Consider the following 23,898-nt stretch of genomic DNA (forward strand, 5'->3'; position numbering starts at 1 on the left):
GCGCCACCCAGGCGCCCCTAGATTATTTCTATACTTACTATTTATCTCCCTCATTTTCATTAAAAGTTTTTTTTTAATGTTTGTTTATTTTTGAGAGAGACAGAGTGTGAGTAGGGGAGGGGCAGAGAGAGAGGGAGACACAGAATCCAAAGCAGGCTCCAGGCTCCAAGCAGCTAGCACAGAGCCTGATAGGGGCTCAAACTCATCAACTGTGAGACCATGACCTGAGCCAAAGTCAGATGCTTAACTGACTGAGCCACCCAGGTGCTCCTCCCTCATTTTCGTTTTTAATTTAATTTAATTTAATTTAATTTAATTTAATTTAATTTAATTTAATTTATTATTAATTACTTCATAGGATATAGGGGAAGTCACACAAGGACCACTAATCATGAGTTCACTCTTTCGGGAATCCCTGTACTTCATGACAGTAACCAGAATGGAATTTCCCAATGCCTACACACAGTGTACGTGAAGGAGAGGATTTCATGTGACAGTTGGGACCGTATACCACTTAATATATGGTATGAATGCACTGACCGTCCATGCAGAATTTTTAAGAACATCTATTTTCTTTTTTTTTTTTTTAATTTTTTTTTTTTTAACATTTATTTATTTTTGAGACAGAGACAGAGCATGAACGGGGGAGGGGCAGAGAGAGAGGGAGACACAGAATCGGAAACAGGCTCCAGGCTCTGAGCCATCAGCCCAGAGCCCGACGCGGGGCTCGAACTCACGGACTGCGAGATCGTGACCTGGCTGAAGTCGGACGCTTAACCGACTGCGCCACCCAGGCGCCCCAAGAACATCTATTTTCAAATATCAAGTTCTGTTGCATAATCACAGCCCAATGTTTGGTTTGGAAACTATCATCACACTGAAATGGGAGATATACATTCTTTTACTTTCTGGCATATGTGGATTGAGCAGATACTGATTCTACCAATGGAGCAGGGTTTGTTCTCTTCAAAGAGATCTCAGGGATTCAGAAATTCTCCCACTGCGGTTGCCCTTTAGGAAGAGATTTAAAGATTTTCCCAATACCAACAAATTTCTGTTTAATCTCAAATCAGATAAATGTTTTCAGTTTTGGTTTCAGTTGAGAAACTGGTATGTTAAGGAATCTGGTAGCTATACTTTCTTCAGCTACAGCATGCATAGAGAAAAAGCACAGCCTTCAAGCTCTGTTCTACAAAGGGTTAATATCTTAATAGCTGAACAGAACTGTATTAATTCCTCTCTTAATGAGCCAGGAGGACAAGAGGATTCTAGAGGACCAGAGGACACCAGAACAGTCAGAAAAGAATTTAGAGTGAACTCTCTGGAGGAAGCAAGAACTGTAAGTTAAAAAAATTTTTTTTAATGTTTATTTATTTTTGAGAGAGAGAGACAGACAGACAGAGACAGAGTGTGAGCAAGGGAGGGGCAGAGAGAGACAGGGAAACACAGAATCCAAAGCAGGCTCCAGGCTCTGAGCTGTCAGCACAGAGCCCGATGTGGGGCTCAAACCCACAAACTGTGAGATTATGACCTGAGCTGAAGTCGAATGCTTAACTGACTGAGCCACTTAGGCGCCCCATTATTTTATGTAATATGTTTATATGTAATACACGTAGTCTCCCATTTCTTTGCCTAGGGTAGTTTTGAGAACAGTAAAATAAGTTTATTCATTGGATATTATCCTGCCAGTCTCCCAGGCATGCAGGCATCATGTCACTAGGTCATCTTTAATCCTATCACCCTCCTGACTCCATTCCACATCTAACTAGTTGGCAAGACTTTTCATTCTCCTCCCTCAGTGTCTTTGTGATCCCTCCCACTCTTCCATCCCCCTGCCATCCTCCTTCCTATTTCAAGGCCTCTTGTCTGAACCACAGCAGTATCCCTTTCCTCCCCTCTGCCAGTCTAAGTCACTAATACCAGAGAAATCTTCCTAGAGCTCTGCCACAGCTCTAACCCTACTGCTCTTGTGCTCAAAATATATAATTGCTGCCAAATGTCCGCAGAATGAATAAAACTCCTCTGACTTCTATGCAAGGTCTTCCAAACTATGCCTCCTTTCACTTAAATTCCCACAGGTCTCTTTCTCCAGCTCAGCACAGCTACCCACTACTGTCCAAGACCACCCTGCTCTTTGCTCACCCCTGACACTATTCAGACTGCCCTCTGTGTGTCGGATACTCTATCTCTACCTGCCAAAATCTCTCCCAGACACCAACAATCCCCATTCCACAAAGCTTTATCTGATCCTTCAAGTGAATGGGAATCTCAGTCTTCTTTACATTCTCATTTTGCTTTGTTCTTCTCTGATTGACTTTTTATATTTTGCCTTAGTTAACTGTGTGCTTTTCTCATTTTTTTGTCTCAATTATTCATCTCCTAAGACCAAGAGCTCAATTTTTCTTCTCCCTGTAGCAACTACACAAAATGGGCACACGGTAATACTTGTCAAATTAAGTTCAATCCAAATTCCAGGAATTCTGGTTATCTTTTCTGAGCACTCATACAACCAATGCTACAGTTACAGTGCCTGTACATTTCTCCCTTTATCTCGGTTCCAAGTTTCTTTCTAATACTTACATATCTCATTTGTTTCTATCCTCTTACGTAAAAGATCAGCTGAGTTCTCTCACTCACTGTAAAAATATTGTATTTAAGAGTCTATGGAGGTGGTGGAGACTATGTGGCTCAGTCGGTTATGCATCCAACTCTTTTTTTTAATTTTTTTTTTAACATTTATTCCTTTTTGAGAGACAGAGTGTGAGTGGGGGAGGGGCAGAGAGAAAGGGAGACACAGAATCTGAAGCAGGCTCCAGGCTCGGAGCTGTCAGCACAGGGCCTGACGTGGGGCTGGAACTCACAAACCATGAGATCATGACCAGAGCCGAAGTTGGACGCTTAACTGACTGAGCCACCCAGGTGCCCCAACATCCAACTCTTGATTTCAGCTCAGGTCATCATCTCACAGTGTGTGAGATCGAGCTCCAAGTCGGGCTCGGGATTCTCTCTTTTTCTGTCTCTCCCGCTCTTGCATGCATGCTCTCTCTCTCTCTCTCAAAATAAATAAATACTAAAAAATAAATAAAAGTCTATTGGGGCACTGGCTGGCTCAGTCAGAGGAACATGTGGCTCTTGGTCTCAGGATTGTGGGTTCAAGCCCCACATTGGGTGTAGGGATTACTTAAAAAATTGTTTTAATGTTTATTTTTGAGAGAGAGAGAGGGAGATAGAATGCAAGTAAGGAAGGGGCAGAGAGAGAGAGGGAGACACAGAATCCAAAGCAGGCTCCAGGCTCTGAGCTGTCAGCACAGAACCTGACATAGGGCTCAAACCCACAAACCATGAGATCATGACCTGGGCCAAAGTCGGATGCTTAACCGACTAAGCCACCCACACACCCCTGGTGTAGGGATTACTTAAATACACTTAAAATAAATAAAGGTATTTTCGTAATTTGTCTCTTCCTTCCTCCAGACTTTGAACTCAAAGGAGCCCAACTGCAGCCCCCATTTCAGGGACTTGACTATTTGGGGCCTGCTAAAGTTAGTCCCTTATAATGTGAGAAGACTTGGATTCCCAATCCATATTCAATTTGAACTAGTTAAAATCCTACTTCTATATTTTGTCATGCAGGCCTAGTTAATGCATTAATTTTTAAAAGAGGGGAATGTTTTTGCAGCATCTTTTCCTATTGCTACTGAAATGATACTGGCATTCCTTTGAGCAGATTATTTTTTTCCTTGGAGCAGATTTTTCACTTGATTTTTGAATTTTTCTTATCCCTCCCCTCTCCTACTCAAGTGGGAGACACCACTGTGGCTTTCACTTCACTATGTTCTTGAGTATGGAAGGGAATGAATACAAAACTTCGTGAAATTATTAAAAATAATTTCAGAAAGGGAAACAATTTCTGCTACAATCCAATGTCATAATATCTGCTGAAAAATTATTATACATTTGCATGTACCAGGCACTGTATTAAGTACTCTGTATACAGCGGTGTCCTCAAAAGAGCTTATGGACTAGTGAGGAGAGACATGATATATAAGCACTATAGAAAACTGACTCCTATTAGTCAACACACAAGAAAATTACATATACCATCATATAAATCATTAACATATACAGATAAATACAATGTACACTTACCAATTGGCCAGAGATTAGTTCAGTGGACACAACAAAACAGCTAGCATTTCACTGATTCGGAGCCTGTACTAAATGCCAACCATTATGCTTCGCTTTTTATAGGTATCATCTTCGTGGATCCTCATAACCATATGAGTTTAGTATTTCATCCCTGTTTTATAGATAAGGAAGCTAAGGAAAGAGGTTAACTAACTTGTCCCTGGTCACACATAATGGACAGATGTGAATCCATGTCTTTCTTATTCTTACACTTTTGATTATAGCCACTATTTACAGTTCATTCCCTCCAAATTTAATCAGAGGTGAGGATAAAATCAGAGGTAGAGGAGCCGGCTGTTTAATTTTAATTGCTGGCATCATCGAGCTGGCTTCATGCATCTATCACTGTTAAAGGGGTATTCTTTGTTCTCCTTCACCCTACCTTTGTCCCAGTGCACTGCAATTCTGAATATTACTTCAAGGTAATTCTTTTAGTTTTTCATTCCATTGGGTTCAAACAACTGATAAACCCTCCTTACTTATATCTACTCTCCAGTCTGTTTTTCCTGAGAGATTAACTCTGGTGACTTCATTGGATTTGGATGTTCCTTTAATCACCTCTACTGACCATCTCTCCTGGGTTTTCTTTACTGCATTCTGAGAACCCGTGTTTCTTTATTGGAGCTTCTTTTACTTTAATTTTGGTACTTTTCAGTTGATCCACCATGCTATAAGTCTTTGGTGGTGTATTTTGGAATGATCATAAATGAGGACAGTCTTCTCTGAACTCAGTAAAGAACTACAGCATTTCATCTTCCACTATAGTTATATTTTTACAAATGGCTTTAGGTCCAGAGAACAAGGCCTCTAATGCAGTCACCTCACCTTTTCCTTCATGTTACTTCTCCACAACAGGAGGCTGGGAAGACGAGATAATTTAGCAAACTTGAAAAGCTACTTAAATGTGAGATTTACTTTAAAACAAAATGGTTTCCTTGATTGCTTCCATTTTGTCCTGATCTTAGGATTATTGTCTAACTTGTGAAAACACATCAACTTTTGGGTGATTGTTTAGTTTCTTTAAAATAGGCATGCTATAAAATCTGTATAGATTCATTTAAAATTATGTCATTAGAAAAATGTTCTCCACTTATTATGGTTTTAAAAAAATAAAACATTACAGAACGGAATATGAATGATCCAGTTCAAGTTAAATTATTTGGAAAGTAGATCAACAAATATCAATATTCTCTCCCAGTGATAGAATTTCTCTATTATAATTCTCAGTTCAAAGTAAGCTTGTAACAAGCCTCTTTAGTTGACAAGTCAAGCTAGCTTCAGCAAAAAGTGGGTATTTTTTGTACAGCACATTGGCCTCTCCTCCAGAACCTAAGAGCAAGAACAGAGACTGGCCTTGTAAAAGACTAGAATCAAGAACAGAAAGCTTCCAGGACTTTTTGACTTATCTCAGCCACTCAGTGTCATTCTCTTTCTTGATCTGTTTACTCATTCATCTATTCATTTATTCAACATATATTTATTAGAAACGTTCTATGTTCCAGGAGCTATTTGAGCACTGGGAAATAGAGGTAAACAAAATAAACCAATTTTCTGCCTTCAACGTCCTCCTATTTTAGTGAGAGGACACAGACAATAAATATAAAAGACGGAGGTAGTTTTGAGTATGGTAAGTGTTACAAGGGAAATAAACAGGGACACACAACAGACTATAACTGAGGAAGTGCTCACTTTAGTTATGAAGGTCATAGAAAGTCCTCTTGGCAGAGGAAAAGATGCTGAGAGACTAAAGGATGAGATGGAAACAGCCATGTAAAGAGCAAGGGAAAGAGCATTACTCTAAAGTACAGAGGCCTTAAGGCAAGGAGCTGGACAGTTGTGGGAGCAGAGGGGAGGCCAGTGTCCAGGAGTGTTGTTTGCTAGAGCAGGTCATGTTCAAGGTATGGATCTGAGAAATAGGAAGAAGGTCAGATAGTGGAGGGCTGTGTCAGCCATGGTAAGGAGTTTAGATTTTATTTTAATTGTAAGGTAAATCCATTAGGGAATTTTAATCAGGAAATGCTATGACCTGGATTGTTTTATAAAGGTCACTGTGGGGGCGCCTGGGTGGCTCAGTTGGTTGAGCATCCGACTTCGGCTCAGGTCATGATCTTGCAGTCCATGAGTTCTGGCCCTGCGTCAGGCTCTGTGCTGACAGCTCAGAGCCTGGAGCCTGCTTGGAATTCTGGGTCTCCCTCTCTCTCTGCCCCTCCCCCACTCATGCTATGTCTCAGGCTACAGAGCAGAATATGGCCATAGAGAACTTGCAAGTTGACATAATAGTTCTAGCCATCCAAAGAGGCTAATTTAACTCTCTTGGTCCCATTTCCAACCACCTGAGAAAGAATCTGATTGGCCCAGTTTGGTCAGTTGTCAACCCCTAGTCCAATGAACAGTGACAATGGGTACTGGATCATAGAGTATAAACTGGTTACTGGAGGGTCAGTCCCTATAAATGGAGTCAGGAGGCCGGGGTCAGAGGCTTATTTCTTAGAGAAAGCAATGATCATTGGCTTGCAGGATGAGCAGACACTTACAAAAATGACCCTAAATGATATGCATCAATTCTATAATCAGCAAAATTGATTTCATTGTAAGTAAGTAACATCATTATTACTGAATGCTTAATCTTACTCTTTTTTTTTTTTTTAATATACTCCATACCCAACATGGGGCTTGAATTCACAACCCTGAGGTCAATAGTTGCATGCTCTACCAACTGAGCAAGCCAGGCACCCCAAAGTATTTTTTTCATTTTATTTTATTTTAAGTAATCTCTATTCCCAATGTGGGGCTTGAACTCACAACCCTGAGATCAAGAGCCACATGCTCTACTGACTGAGACAGCCAGGCACCACTTAGTCTTAGTCTTTAGTAAAGAGTGGTCAACACCATCCCCGCAAAATGCTAGTGTGTCTTGTACCATCATGAAAATGTTGATAAATTCCTCCTACAACCTAAGTACAGCCTACAGAAGACATCCTAAAGTTGCATATAATTGACTGGACTTTTCATTTATTTCAGTGTCCTGTGGGATCTCCTATATCGTGGGAACTGATACGACATCATATCTCCTGAGGACAATACATCAAAGGACCTAGTACAGACATAGACGGACACCTCTGATGGTACCAGCATCAAAAGGTAAATTCAGTGCCTGAAGATGGAAACCTTTTAGAGTTAAAACAATGTTCAGTCTGTCATTGTGGGGCAGCTTGCTAGCCTTCATAGTGACTGCTTTGCTCTTAACTCTTTTCCTCAATCTTCTTAAAATTTTATTCCTTAATTCTTATAAAAGAAGTTTTACTGTGTGGATTTAGGAGGTAAAGCTAAATGCCACAACAAAAGCTGAGAACAAATGAATGGTTTCATTCCTCTATCCATGTAATTAGTCCTTCAGTCTCACTGAGCAGAGGTGGGCGATTTGAGATGAAATAGCACAGCCCACAAGAGCTTCCACACACACCTTAAGATATTTTTGTTAACTTTGTTCCTACTCTCCCACCCCTCAATCTTAATCATAGCTACTATTGATTTTATTTTCACTTGATTTTACTTCTATAAAAAATTTTCAGGGGCATCTGAGTCAGTTAAGTGTCTGACTCTTGATTTCAGCTTAGGTCATGATCTTATGGTTGGTGTGGTTTGTTGGATCAAGCCCCTCATTGGGCTCTACGCTGACAGCGTGGAGCCTGCTTGGGATTTTTTGTCTCTCCCTCTCTCTACCCCTCCCCTACTCATGCTCTCACTGTCTTTCTCAAGATAAATAAATAAACATTTAAAAAAAAAAAAAAGGGTGCCTGGGTGGCTCAGTTGGTTAAGTGTCTGACTCTTGGTTTCAGCTCAGGTCATGATCTCACAATTCGTGAGTTCAAGCCCCACATCAGTCTCTGCATTGACAACATGGCACCTGCTTGGGATTCACTCTCTCCTCATCTCTCTCTACTCCTTCCCCACTCGTGCTGTCTCTGTCTCTCTCAGAAGAAAGAAAGACAGCTTAAAAAAAAATTTTTTTTTCAAAGGTAGGGCGCTTTACCCACTGCCATGGGTGTATGAATGATGCAGTCACTTAGGATGAAAGCTTGGCATTATCTAGTAAAGTTGAACATAGGACTTTACTTCTGGATAAAAAATTTGCAGAAAATTTTGCATATGTGTACCAGGAGACCTATACCAGAATGTTCATAGCAGTGTTATTCATAAGACAAAAAAATGGAAACAACATGAATGTCCATAGTTCAGAAAATGAATGTACATTGATATGCATTCATAAAATGAAATAACAAATGTATTTTTTATAATAAGTCTTTGGGTGCCTGGGTGGCTCAGTTGGTTGAGTGTCCAACTTCAGCTCAGGTCATGATCTTGCTCTTTGTGGGTTTGAGCCCCACGTCGGGCTCTGGGCTGATAGCTCAGAGCCTGGAGCCTGCTTCGGATTCTGTGTCTCCCTCTCTCTCTGCCCCTCCCCTGCTCACGCCCTGTCTCTCTCTAAAGAATAAATAAAGATATATATATGTACATCGTATGTATGTATGTATATACACACACAAACACACATGTGTGTGTGTATATATATGTATACATTGTACGTATGTATGTATGCATGCACACATGCCCATGCGCCTTGTGTACGTATATATATGTATATGTATAATAAAATATGTATAATATGTATATGTATAATAAAATATGGATATATGTATAATGTGTATACATATGCATAACATACATATGTATAATGTATGTATAATATATATGTATAATATACATATATGTATAATAAAATAAGTCTCACTTTCTTTTTTTTCCTGTTTGTGCCACTTTTATTTTTTTTCCAAATTTTTATTTTTTTATTTATTTTAACTTTTTTTTCTTTTCTTTTAATTTTTTTTTTTTTTGCCTTGGAAATGGTTTTATTTTATTTTTTTCAATATATGAAATTTATTGTCAAATTGGTTTCCATACAACACCCAGTGCTCATCCCAAAAGGTGCCCTCCTCAATACCCATCACCCACTCTCCCCTCCCTCCTACCCCCCATCAACCCTCATTTTGTTTTTTTTTTAATTTACATCCAAATTAGCGTATAGTGCAACGATTTCAGGAGTGCATTCCTTAGTGCCCCTTACCCATTTATCCCATCCCCCCTCCCACAATCCCTCCAGTAACCCTCAGTTTGTTCTCCATATTTATTTTATTTATTTTTTAATATAATTTATTGTCAAATTGGCTAATATACAGTGTGCAAAGTGTGCTCTTGGTTTTTGGGGGTAAATTCTCGTGTTCATTGCTTATATAAAACACACAGTGCTCATCCCAACAAGTGCCCTCCTCAATGCCCATCACCCATCTTCCCCTCTCCCCCACCCCCATCCACCCTCAGTTTGTTCTCAGTATTTAAGAGTCTCTTATGGTTTGCCTCATTTCCTCTCTGTTTGTAACTATTTTCCCCCTTCCCTTCTCCCATGGTTTTGTTGTTTCTCAAGATCCACATATGAGTGAAAACATATGATCTCTCTCTTTATCTGACTGACTTATTTCACTTAGTATAATACCTTCCAGTTCTATCCATGTTGCTACAAATGGCATGATTTCATTCTTTCTCATTGCCAAGTAGTTTTCCCTTGTATATATAAACCACATTCATCAGTTGATGGACATTTAGGCTCTTTCCATAATTTGTCTATTGTTGAAAGTGCTGCTGTAAACATTGGGGTACATGTGCCCCTATGCATCAGCACTCCTGTATCCTTTGGATAAATTCCTAGTAGTGCTATTGCTGGGTTATAGGATAGCTCTATTTTTAATTTTTGGGGGAAACTCCACACTGTTTTCCAGAGCAGCTGCACCAGTTTACATTCCCACCAGCAACGCAAGAGGGTTCCCATTTCTCCACATCCTCACCAGCATCTATAGTCTCCTGATTTGTTCATTTTAGCCACTCTGACTGGCGTGAGGTGGTATCTCAGTGTGATTTTGATTTGTATTTCCCTGATCATGAGTGATGTTGAGCATCTTTTCATGTATCTGTTGGCCAACTGGATGTCTTCTTTGGAAAAATGTCTATTCATGTCTTTTGCCCATTTCTTCACTGGATTATTTGTTTTTCAGGTGTGGAGGTTGGTGAGTTCTTTATAGATTTTGGATTCTAGCCCTTTGTCTGATATGTCATTTGCAAATACCTTTTCCCATTCCGTCAATTGCCTTTTAGTTTTGTTGATTGTTTCCTTTGCAGTTCAGAAGCTTTGTATCTTGATGAGATCCTAATAGTTCATTTTTGCTTTTAATTCTTTTGCCTTTGGAGATGTGTCAGGCAAGAAATTGCTGCAGCTGAGGTCAAAGAAGTTGCCACCTGCTTTCTCCTCTAGGGTTTTGATGGTATCCTGTCTCAGATTTAGGTCTTTCATCCATTTTGGGTTTATTTTTGTGTATGATGTAAGAAAGTGGTCTAGTTTCATTGTTCTGCATGTTGCTGTCCAGTTTTCCCAGCACAGTTTGCTAAAGAGACTGTCTTTTTTCCATTGGATACTCTTTCCTGCTTTGTCAAAGATTACTTGGCCATAAATTTGTGGGTCTAATTCTATGTTTTCTATTCTATTCCATTGGTCTATGTGTCTGTTTTTGTGCCAATACCATGCTGTCTTGATGATTACAGCTTTGTAGTAGAGACAAAAGTCTGGGATTGTGATGCCTCCCACTTTGGTTTTCTTTTTCAACATTACTTTGGCTATTTGGGATCTTTTGTGGTTCCATACAAATTTTAGGATTGCTTGTTCTAGCTTTGAGAAGAATGCTGGTCCAATTTTGATTGGGATTGCATTGAATGTGTAGATCAATTTGGGTAGTATTGACATTTTAACAATACTTATTCTTCAAATCCATGAGCATGGAATGTTTTTCCATTTCTTTGTATCTTCTTCAGTTTCTTTCATAAGTTTTCTATAGTTTTCAGCATACAGGTCTTTTACATCTTTGGTTAGGTTTATTCCTAGGTATTTTATGGTTCTTGGTGCAATTGTAAATGGGGTCAATTTCTTGATTTCTTTTTCTGTTGCTTCATTATTGGTGTATAGATATGCAACCAATTTCTGTACATTGATTTTGAACCCTGCGACTTTGCTGAATTCATGGATCAGTTCTAGCAGCCTGTTGGTGGAGTCTTTTGAGTTTTCCATCTAGAATATCATGTCGTCCATGAAAAGTGAAAGTTTGACTTCTTTTTTGCCAATATTGATGCCTTTTATTTCATTTTGTTGTCTGATTGCTGATGCTAGGACTTCCAAAACTATGTTAAACAACAGTGGTGACAGCGGACATCCCTGTCATGTTCCTGATCTGGGGGGGGAGCTCTCAGTTTCCCCATTGAGGATGATATTAGCTGTGGGCTTTTCATATATGACTTTTATGATGTTTAGGTATGTTCCTTCTATCCCGAATTTCTTGAGGGTTTTTATTAAGAAAGGATGCTGTATTTTGCTAAATGCTTTTTCTGTGTCTACTGACAGGATCATATGGTTCTTATCCTTTCTTTTATTAATGTGATGTATCACACTGATTGATTTGTGAATACTGAACCAGCCCTGCAGCCCAGGAATGAATCCCACTTGATCATGGTGAATAATTCTTTTTATATGCTGTTGAATTCGATTTGCTAGTATCTTGTTGAGAATTTTTGTACCCATGCTCATCAGGGATATTGGTCTGTAGTTCTCTTTTTTTGCTGGGTCTCTGTCTGGTTTGGAAATCAAAGTAATGCTGGCTTCATAGAACAAGTCTGGACGTTTTCCTTCCCTTTCTATTCTTTGGAACAGCTTGAGAAGGAAAGGTATTATCTACCAGACATTTATCTCTTTAAATGTCAGGTAGAATTCCCCAGGGAAGCCATCTGGTCCAGGACTCTTATTTGTTGGGAGATTTTTGATAACTGATTCAATTTCTTCTTCACTAGTTATGGGTTTGTTCAAATTTTCTATTTTTTACCATTTGAGTTTTGGAAGTGTGTGGGTGTTTAGGAATTTTTCCATTACTTCCAGGTTGTCCGTTTTGTTGGCATGTAATTTTTCATAGTATTCCCTGATAATTGCTTGTATTTCTGAGGGATTTGTTGTAATAATTCAATTTTCGTGATTTTATCTATTTGGGTCCTCTCTTTTCTTTTTGAGAAACCTGGCTAGAGGTTTATCAATTTTGTTTATTTTTTCAAAAAACAGCTCTTAGTTTCATTGATCTGATCCACTGTTGTTGTTTTTTTTTTTCTATATTGTTTATTCCTGCTCTGATCTTTATTATTTCTCTTCTTCTGCTGGTCTTGGGGTTTCTTTGTTGTTCTGCTTCTAGTTCCTTTAGGTGTGCTATTAGACTTTGGATTTGGGATGTTTCCTGTTCCTTGAAATAGGCCTGGGTTGCAATGTATTTTCCTCTTAGGACTGCCTTTGCTGCATCCCAAAGGGTTTGGACTGTTGTGTTTTCATTTTCATTTGTTTCCATGTATTTTTAAATTTCTTCTTTAATTGCCTGGTTGACCCATTCATTCTTTAGTAGGATGTTCTTTAACCTCCATGCATTTGGAGGTTTTCCAAATTTTTTCCTGTGGTTGAGTTCAAGTTTCATTGCACTGTGATCTGAAAATGTGCATGGCATAATCTCAATTCTTTTATATTCATTGAGGGCTGTTTTGTGACCCAGTATGTGATATATCTTGGAGAATGTTCCATGTGCACTCAAGAAGAATGTGTATTCTGCTTTAGGATGAAAAGCTCTTAATATATCTATCAAGTCCATCTGGTCCAGTGTATCATTCAGGGCCATTGTTTCCTTATTGGTTTTCTGTGTAGATTATCTATTGTTGTAAATGGAGTATTAAAGTCTCCGGCAATTACCACATTCTTACTAATAAGACTGCTTATGTGTGTGATTAATTGTTTTATATATTTGGGTGCCACCGAATTGGGTGCATAAACATTTATAATTATTAGCTCTTCTTGAAAGATAGACTCCATAATTATGCTATAATGCCTTTCTTCATCTCTTGTTACAGACTTTAGTTTAAAATCTAGTTTATCCGATGTAAGTATGGCTACTACAGCTTTCTTTTGACTTCCAGTAGCATGATAGATGGTTCTCCATCCCCTCACTTTCAATCTGAAGGTGTCCTCAGGTCTAAAATAGGCCTCTTGTAGAGAGCAAATAGATGGGTCTTGTTTTTTGTCCATTCTGATACCCTGTGTCTTTTTATTAGAGCATTTAGTTCATTTACATTTGATGTTATTATTGAAAGATGTGGATTTAGAGTCATTGTATAATCTGTAGGCTTCATGCTTGTAGTGATGTCTCTGGTCATTTGTGGTCTTTGCAACATTCCACCCACAGAGCCCCCATTGGGATCTCTTGTAGGGCTGTTTTAGTGGTGATGAACTCCTTCAGTTTTTGTCTGGGAAAATATTTATCTCTCCTTCTATTCTGAATGACAGGCTTGTTGGATAAAAGATTCTTGGCTACATATTTTTCCTATTCAGCACATTGAATTTTTCCTGCCACTCCCTTCTGGCCTGCCAAGTTTCAGTAGATAGGTCTGCTTACCACCCTTATGTGTCTGTCCTTGTAGATTAAGGCCCATTTGTTCCTAGCTGCTTTCAGAATTCTCCCTTTATATTTGTATTTTACCAGTTTCACTATGATATGTCATGCAGAAGCATGATTCCTATTATGTCTGAAGGGAGTTCTCTGTGCCTCGCAGATATCAATGTCTGTTTCCTTCCCCAGATTGGGGAAGTTCTCAGCTATGATTTGTTCAAGTACACCTTCTGCCCCTTTCTCTCTCTCTTCTTCTTCTGAAACTCCTAAGATATGGGTATTATTACATTTCATGGAATCACTTAGCTCTCTGATTCTCCCCTCATGTTCTAGAATTTTTTTCTCTCTCTTGTTCTCAGCTTCCTCTTTTTCCATATTTTTATCTTCTGTTTCACTTATTTTCTCTTTTTCCTCTTTAATCCTCACTGTCACCACCTCTAGTTTACTTTGCACCTCACTGACAACATTTTTAGATTCATCATGACTGGGGCACCTGGGTGGCTCAGTCGGTTGAGTGTCCGACTTCGGCTCAGGTCATGATCTCGTGGTCTGTGAGTTTGAGTCCCGCATCGGGCTCTGTGCTGGCAGCTCAGAGCCTGGAGCCTGCTTTCGACTCTGTGTCTCCCTCTCTCTCCGCCCCTCCCCTGCTCATGCTCTCTCTGTCAAAAATAAATAAACATTAAAAAAAAATTAAAAAAAAATTCATCATGACTAATTTTTAGTTCCTTGATCTCTGTAGCAATAGATTCTCTGCTGTCTTCTATTTTTTCAAGCCCAGCAATTAATCTTATGACTATTATTCTAAAATCTTGTTCAGTTATATTGTTTATATCTGTTTTGAACAATTATTTAGCTATCATTTCTTCCTGGAATTTCTTTTGATGAGAATTCTTCCATTTTGTCATTTTGGCTAGTTTTCTGTCCCTTGTGTGTTTTAAAAGCTTGTTATGTGTCCTGTACCTGCAAGCACTACTATATTAAAGAGGGGTCATACATTGTCTAAGGCCTGGCCTTTCACTAGGTGTTTATTGGAGTCTGTTACTTGCTCTGTGTCGTTGTGACTCTGGTTCCTTTTTCTCCTTACTTGTAGTGTTGTTTTGGACCCTCCACCAGTTCGCTTTGACTTGCTGTTGAAGTAGCCCTGGAAAAGAAAACAAACAAACAAAAACAGGAAAAAAAAAAACAAAACACCAGCTACAGCAAAACAATGGGTGGGAGCATTGTTAATGGAAGAGGCCTTTTCCCATACAAAGAGAGAAATGATAGGGGCAGGGAAAAAGAAAAGAAAAGAAAATTGATCCAGCAGAGAAACTATACAGCTTAATCCAGAGAGAGGGGGCAGCGGGGAATTAAAGGAGGAGATATAGAACAGGTATAAAGAGAATAGATTAAATATGTCTGCTTAAACCAACAACCAGAATAACCAGACTAGAGGAGGGAAGAAATAAGAAGGAGGAAAGGAAGGTAAAGAAAAATGTGTATATTTAATAAGAATTGTCCAAGAATTAAATCAGGAAATGTAAAACCGCTGGGTGCCTTGGAACTGGTAAAACCACTGGCCTGGAGGAGGGGCTGTCTGGTTGGTCATCATCAATCCTGCTCCAGTAGATTCACAATTACCAGGCGTGGAGGGGCGTGGTTTGGTGTAAGCAGGTCCGCCCCCACTGTGGGCCCACTGTCCATTCCTTGAGGCCCCACCTTGTTGGTGATGGGGAGGAAAATAGCGACACCCTAGTCTCTCCTCCAGGGACCGGGTGTCCCAAGTCACTGTGTTAAAGCCGTTCTCCTAGTGCCAGGGGTGCGAATGAGGCAGTTTGTCTTGCTCCGCCCACTCCCGCACCTCCCTGGTGCTAGGCTGGAATTCAAACCTCAATGTCTTAAAGAGTCCTGCTCTGTGCGCCCTAGTTCTGGGGAAGTGCTGCTCTGCGCTGCGGATATATGGCCTCTGGCTGGTGGCGCCGGCAGTCTTTGTACTTTGAATGGTTATATACCTTCTTCCTACAGCACTCCAAGGAAGGGATTGCTTTCCCCCACTGCGGACCACGCCTCTGGACTAGTTACTGAGCCCAGGGCTGGCTCCCTTCCTCCCCAGGTGTGCAAACAGGGCAGCCGGCCCCAGTCTGGAGAAAGCCCGGCAGTTAGAGATTGGATCTTTGTCCATCCTGGTCTGTGGTTCTTCACTTGTCCAGATACTGTCCTACACTTCCCCAGCCTGTCTTTCTCTTCCCTTTGTCTCTTCACAGAAGGGGATCCCTCCCACCCAAGCCTACATTGCTCATTTTATCTCTCCCAATTCACAATCATGCATCTATGGCCCACCAGGCTGGCCCCGTGGCTCTAATTTCCTTTATAAAATTATAAAGATATGTAAGGGAGGCGTGCCTGGGTGGCTTAGTCAGTTAAGCATCCAACTCTTGATTTCAGCTCAGGTCATGATCTTACAGTCATGAGACTGAGCCCTGCATCTGCCAGTTTAGAGCCTGCTTGGGATTCTTTGTCTCTGTCCCTTCCTTGCCCATGTGCTTGCTCTTTCTGTCTGTCTCTCTCTCTCTCTCTCAAAATAAATATTAAAAAACATTAAATAAATATTTATTATAAACATAAATAAACATTAAATAAACATTATAAACATAAATAAACATTAAAAAATTAATTAATGAAAAAAAAAGACATATACAACAGTTACTAGTGATATAGCCTTCATGATAATAGTCACCTCTGGGGGAAGAAGGGAATAGGATGTGTGGGAACTTACAGAGGGTTCTTAGTGTATTAGTAATGTTCTGTTTCTTCAGCTAGTATGTATGTGTACACTTCATTATTCTTCAAACTATTTATTTCCTCATTTATATATGTGAGATGTATATATTAACATTTTTATAATCATACATATATAATGTATGTTGTATGTATTACACATAACAGTTTTATTGGGATATAATTTACATGCCATAAAATTCACTCTTTCAAATTGTACAATTCAGTAATTTTTACTATATTGATAGTTTTGAATTCATACCCACTAATTTTAGAACATTTAGTTACCCCAAAAAGAAACCCTTTTTTGGGGCACCTGGGTGGCTCAGGCAGTTATGTCAGACTCTTGATTTCAGCTCAGATCATGGTCTCACAGTTCATGAATTCAAGCCCCACTTCAGGCTTTGCACTAACAGCACAGAGCCTGCTTGGAATTCTCTCTCTCCCTCTCTCCCTGCTCCTCCCCTGTGTGCTTGTGTACTCTCTCTCTTTCTCAAAATAAACTTAAAAAAAAAGAAGCCCTGTCCCCATGTCCCCACAGCCTGCCTCTCATAATCACTCATCTGCTTTCAGTCTCTATCCATTCGCCTTGTCTGCACATTTTGTGTAGAAGGAATCATATATTTTTTGTGTGTCTGGCTTCTTTCACTTAGCATAATGTTTCCAGAGTTCATCCATGTTATAGCATTTATCAATACCTCCATTTCTTTTTATTGCATAATAATATTTCATTTTATGGGCATACCACATTTGTTTATATATTCATAGGTTGATGGACATTTGGATTATTATAGGTCATATGATAGCTCTATGTTTAACGTTTTGAAGAATTGCCAAACTATTTTTAAAGCAGTTGTACCCTTTTATGTTCCTACCAACAATGTATGAAAGTTCCAATTTTTTCATATCCTCACTTGTTATTGAAGTGATCTCGTGTGTGTGTGTGTGTGTGTGTGTTTTAATGCTTTTTTATTGATTTTGAGAGAGATAGAGACAGTGCAAGTAGGGGAGGGAGAGAATCCCAAGCAGGCTCCACACTGTCAGCACAGAGCCTGATGCAGGGCTTGATCTCAGGGACTGCAATATCATGACCTGAGCCCAAACCAAGAATTGGACACTTAGCCAACTGAGCCATCCAGGCACCCCTCTTAGGTTGTTTTTAAGAATTTATTCTTTTGTGGTTTTGATTTGCACTTCCCTAATGAATAATCACACTGAACATCTTTCATGTATTTATCATTCACTTGTTCAGCTTCTTTGGAAGAATGTCTCCTTAGATCCTTTATCCAATTTTTTAATGTTTGTTTATTTTTGAGAGAGAGAGAGAAAGAGAAAGAACAAACAAGCTGGCAGGGGTGGTGGGGGGCAGAGAGAGAGAGAGGGACACACAGAATCCAAAGCAGGCTCCAGGCTCTGAGCTATCAGCACAGTGCCTGATGCAGGGCTTGAATTTGTGAACCTTGAGATCATGACATGAGTTGAAGTTAGATGCTCAACTGACTGAGCCCCTGGGCATCCCGATCCTTTGTCCATTTTAAAGTTGAGTTATATGTCTTTATATTGTTGGTTATAAGAGTTCTTTATGTATTTTGGATACTAATCTCTTACCAGATATGTGATCTGCAACTCTTTTTCCCATTCTGTAGGTTTCTTGACAGTGTCCTCCAAATCATGAAAGTTAATTTTGATGAAGTCCAGTTTATCTACTTTTTCACTTGTCACTTGTGCTTTTGGTTTCAGGTCTAACTTCATAGTGATATTTAACACTGCCTAATCCAAGGTCACAAAGATTGACTTCTATGTTTTCTTGTAAGGATTTTATAGTTTTAGCTCTTACATTTAGGTCTGTATTTCATTTTGAGTTAACTTCTTATATGGTGTGAGATAAGGATCCAAATTCATTCTTTTGCATGTGTCTCTCTAGTCGTCCAGCACCATTTGTGGGGAAAAAAACAATTCTTTCCCCATTGAATTTTCTGGGCACACTTGTTGGAAAGCAATTAACTGTAAATATAAGAGTTTACTTCTGGGCTCTCAGTTTTATTCCATTAATCTACATATGTATCCTATGTCAGTATTGTGCTGTCTTTTTTTTTTTTTTAATGTTTGTTTATTTTGAGAGAGTGACAGAGTGCAAATGGGGAAGGGACAGAGAGAGAGGGAGACAGAGAATTCAAAGCAGGCTCCAGGCTCTGAGCTGTCAGCACAGAGTCCAATGCAGGGCTTGAATTCATGAACCATGAGATCACGACCTGAGCCTAAGTCAGATGCTTAACCGACTGAGCCACCCAGGTGCCCCTGTGCTGTCTTGATTCTTACAGCTTTGTAGTAAGTTTTGAAATCAGGATGTGTGAATCCTACAACTTTGTTCTTTTTCTTTTATTTATTTATTTATTTATTTATTTATTTATTTATTAAAAAAATTTTTTTTTCAACGTTTATTTATTTTTGGGACAGAGAGAGACAGAGCTTGAACGGGGGAGGGGCAGAGAGAGAGGGAGACACAGAATCGGAAACAGGCTCCAGGCTCCGAGCCATCAGCCCAGAGCCCGACGTGGGGCTCGAACTCCCGGACCGCGAGATCGTGACCTGGCTGAAGTCAGACGCTTAACCGACTGCACCACCCAGGCGCCCCAACTTTGTTCTTTTTCAAAGTTATTTTAGCTATTCTGTATTCCTTGAATTTCCATATGAACTTTAGGATCAGCTCGTCAATGTCTGGGGGGAAAAAAAACCAACTGGGATTTTGATAGGGACTGCATTAATTTGTACATGAATTGTGGAAATATTGCCATCTTATCAATATTAGGTCTTTAAATCCATGAACATGGGATGTCTTCCTAATTATTTAAACGTTTTTAATTCCTTTAAATGATGTTTTATATATTTCAGTGTACAAATTTTACACCTCTTTGTTACATTTATTCCCATTTATTTTTTATGCTATTGTAAATTGATTTGTTATCTTAATTTAGTCTTCAGATTATTTAGTAGATAGGAATATCATTAATCTTGTGCATTGATCCTACACCTGAAAACTTTACTCACCTCGTATATTACTTCTAGTAGTTTTTTTTTAAAGTTTATTTATTTTGAGAGACACAGAGAGACAGAGAGAGTGCACATATGAGCAGAGGAGGGGCAGAGAGAGAAAGAGAGAGAGAATCCCAAGCAGGCTCCACACTGTGAGTTCAGAGCCCAGGGCAGGGCTCAATCTCACAAACTGTGAGATCATGACCTGAGCCAAAATCCGGAATTGGAGGCTTATTCAACTGAGCCACCCAGGTGCCCATCTAATAACTTTTTTTTTTCTAGTGGATTCATTAGGATTTTCTATATACATCATCATGTTATCTGTTAATACAGATAGTTTTACTTTTTTTTTTCTAATTTGGGTGTATTTTCTTTTTCATGCCTAATTTCCATGGATAGAACCTCCAGTAAAATGTTAAATATAAGTGGCAAGAATGGACATCCTTGTCATTTTCCTGATCTCAGTGGGAGAGCTTTAGATCTGTTAAGCATGATTTTAGCCCTGAGTCTTTTGTAGATGGCCCTTATCAGGTTGAGGAAGTTTCTTTCTATTAGTAGTTGATTGAATGTTTTTATCATGAAAGGATGTTGGATTTGTCAATTTTTTTTCTGTGACCATTGATATGATGTCGTTTTGTCTTTTAGTATATTAATATGGCATATTACATTGATTTTTCATATTTTAAACCAAGCTGTATTCCTGGGATAAATTCCTTTTGGTATGATTAACAGCCATTTTTTGTTTTTTAATGTTTTATTTATTTTTGAAAGAGAGAGAGCACAAGTCGGGGAGGGGCTGGGAGAGGGCTGAACAGAGCATCTGAATTGGGCTCCATGCTGACAGCAATGAGCCCGATGTGGGACTCAAACTCAGACACCATGAGATCATGACCTGAGCCACATGTTCAACTGACTGAGCAACCCAGACGCCCCTGGTTAAAAGCCTTTTTATGTGTTGCTTGATTCAGTTTGATATTTTTTTGTTGAGGATTTTGTGTCTGTGGTTATAAGAGATACTGATCTATGTTTTCTTTCTTGTGATGTCTTTGGTTTCGAACTCATGTAATAAGTTGGGAAGTGTTGCTTGTTCTATTTTTTGGAAGGCTTTGTGAAGGATTGATGTTAATTCTTCTTTAAATATGTGGTAGAAATCATCAGTGAAGTCATCTGGGCTTGAGATTTTCTTGGTGGAATGTTTTTTATTAAAAATTCAGTCTTATATGTCTGTTCAGGTTTTCTGTTTCCTCTTGAGTCAGTTTTAGTAATTTGTGTCTTTCTAGGAAACTGTCCTCTGCACCTGTGTTATCTAATTTGTTGACATACAATTGTTTGTAGTATTCCCATATAGTTCTTTTTATTCTTTAAGTTGGTATGATGTCACTTTGTTCATTCCTGATTTTAGCAATTTGAGTCTTCTCTGTTTAATCTTGGTCAGTCTAGCTAAAGTTTTGTTAACTTTGTTTATCTCTCCAAGAACCAATATTTGTTTTATTAATTTTCACTATTTTTCTGCTTCTTGTTTGATTTATTCTTGCTCTACTCTTTGTTTTTTCCTTCCTTCTGCTTGCTTTGGGTTTAGCTTCCTCTTCTTTTTCTAATTTCTCAAGGTTTGATTTGAGATCTTTTTGAATGCAGACATTTACAGCTATAAATTTCCCCATTAGCTCTGTGTTTAACTACATCCAATAAATTTTGGGTTGTGTTTTCATTTGTGTAAGACATTAGCAATAAAACAAGTTCAATTAAAAAAAAAAAGGAGGACCTAGTCAAGCCAGGAGGTAACAAAGCTACATAATGTCTAGAGCTTGTTCAGTTACTGATGCTAAATGGATCATAATATTTTAATAAGGGGAGAATCTATTTGTTCATAATGCTCTTTAGCAGTGCACAACTGGGGCTTTTGTGCTTCTCAAACCTTTATTCCATGAACTGAAATGCGAACTGACTGAGATAATTTTCAAAGTCAGAAAAGTCATAGTATTAGTGACTGAAAACCCTGTGCAGGAATTAACCACCTAGAGAGTCTAGTCAATTTTGAGGCCATCCACATGACCAAAGAGCCAAAATAACTTAATGTTTATTCACAAGAAGGTGCCAGAATGAAGGATTTACATAATGATTTTGTGGAAAAAGAAACTTTTATAGGTTTTATTACAAACTGTGTCCAATTTTATTCCTGTTATTTATGTAATAGTTAAAAGTAAATGAAGTAAAGTGCCTGTTATAAATGCAGATTTTCATAAAGGCTTATGGTCATGTTAAAAATTGTCTTCCTTGGGGGCTCCTGGGTGGCTCAGTGAATTAAGTGTCCTACTCTTGTTTTCGGCTCACGTCATGATCCCAGTGTCATGGGATTGAGCTCCACATTGGGCTCTGTGCTGACAGTGTAGAGCCTGCTTGGGATTCTCTCTCTCCCTCTCTTCCCCTCTCTTGCTCACACACTCTCTCTCTCAAAACAAATAAACATTAAAAATTTTTTTTCTTCCTAGTGACCATACTTTCTTTCCTATTAAGCTAAGTGGCCTAGCAATCAGCTGCATTATTTTGTAAGTTCATTGGTTTGGAAGTTATATCTATTTTATTCCCCCCATTCTAAGCAATATTGAATTTATTTTAGATACTTTGGGAGAAAAGAAACTTTAAAAAAATTTTTTTAGTGTTTATTTCTGAGAGAGAGAGAGAGAGAGAGAGAGAGAGAGAGAGAGAGAGTGCACAAGCAGGGGAGGGGTAGAGCGAGAAAGGAGACACAGAATCCAAAGCAGGCCCAAGGCTCTGAGCTGTCAGAACAGAGCCCAACATGGGTCTTGAACTCACAAACCGTGAGATCATAACCTGAGCTAAAGTTGGACACTCAACTGACTGAGCCACCCAGGTGCCCTGAGAAACTTTTTTTTTAATTGAAGTATAGTTGACACACAATGTTACATTAGTTTTAGGTGTACAGCATAGTGATTCATGATCTCTTTACTTACACTATCTATGCTCATTACAAGTGTAGCTACCATCTGTCACTATTCAACACCATTGACTGTATTCCCTATGTTGTACCTTTCATCCCTGTGACTTATTCATTCCATAACTCCCACTCTCCTTCCTCCATTTTGCCCATCCTTCTACCCCTTCCGCTCTGGCAACCACCAGTTGGTTCTCTGTATTTATGGGTTTGTTACTGCTTTTTTTTTTTTTTTTGGATTGCACATATAAGTAAAATCATATTGTATTTGTCTTTACCTGACTTATGTCATTAATAATACCTTCTAGGCCCATCCAAGTTGTTAGAAATGGCAAGATCTTATTTTTATGGCTGAGTAATATTCCAACGTATATATCATATCTTTTTTTTTTTTCATGTTTATTTCTTTTTGAGAGAGAGACAGAGACAAAGACAGAGCACAAGACAGGGAGGGGCAGAGAGAGAAAGAGACACAGAATCCAAAGAGGCTCCAGGCTCTGAGCTATCAGCACAGAGCCCCGACGTGGGGCCTGAACTCATGAACCACAAGATCGTGACCTGAGCTGAAGTTGGACAGTCAACTGACTGAGCCACCCAGGCACCCCTATATACATACCACATCTCCTTTATCCATTCATCTATCTTGGGTTGTTTCTTTATTATTATTATTTTTAATTTTAGAGCTAGGAAAAGGGGCAGAGGGAGAGAGAGAAAGAATCCTCAGTGTGCTCCACGCTCAGCACAGAGTCCGATGTGGGGCTCAATTCCATGACCCTGGGATCATGACCTGAGCCAAAATCAAGAGTTGGACACTTAACCGACTGAGATACACAGGCTCCCTGCATTGTTCCCATATCTTGGCTATTCTAAATAATGCTGAAGTAAACATAAGCAGTGCATATATCTTTTAAAACTAGTGTTTTTGTTTTTTTATGGTAAATACCCAGTAGCTGAATTACTGGATCATATGGTAATTCTATTTTTAATTTTTTGAGATAACTCCATACTGTTTTCCACAGTGTCTACATCAATTTGTGTTCCCACCAACGTTGCATGAGGGTTCCTTTTTCTCCACATCCACACCAACACTTGATATTTCTTGTCTTTTTGATACTAGCCATTCTGACAGATATAAGGTGATATATCTCATTGTGGCTTTAATTTGCATTTCCCTGATTATTAGTGATGTTGAATATCTTTTCATGTCACCCAGATCTTAGTTTTTGATTTGTTTCTTTGTTTGTTTTTAAGTAATCTCTACACCCAATATGGGGCTTGAACTCAAGACCCAGGATCAAGAGTCACATGTTCTACCAACTGAGACAGCCAGGTCCCCTGATAGGTTTTTTTTGTGGGTTTTTTTGTCTTTTTTTTTTTTTTTTTAAGTTGGCTCCATGC

The 23,898-nt window shown here is 39.0% G+C and overlaps 1 protein-coding gene across 1 annotated transcript in view; it reads left to right on the plus strand.

Moving 5' to 3' along the window:
* The first annotated feature begins 7,295 nt into the window (after positions 1 to 7,295).
* RPGRIP1 (RPGR interacting protein 1) overlaps positions 7,296 to 23,898 on the plus strand; it is an 83,490-nt gene continuing 66,887 nt past the window's right edge. Inside the window, exon 1 of the mRNA XM_047861552.1 lies at positions 7,296 to 7,329. Coding sequence (XP_047717508.1) covers positions 7,311 to 7,329 — 19 coding nt within the window. The 5' untranslated portion in view covers positions 7,296 to 7,310. The remainder of the gene's footprint in view (positions 7,330 to 23,898) is intronic.

The sequence above is a fragment of the Prionailurus viverrinus genome, chromosome B3 (assembly GCF_022837055.1).
Source record: "Prionailurus viverrinus isolate Anna chromosome B3, UM_Priviv_1.0, whole genome shotgun sequence".
In the NCBI taxonomy this organism is placed as follows: domain Eukaryota; kingdom Metazoa; phylum Chordata; class Mammalia; order Carnivora; family Felidae; genus Prionailurus; species Prionailurus viverrinus.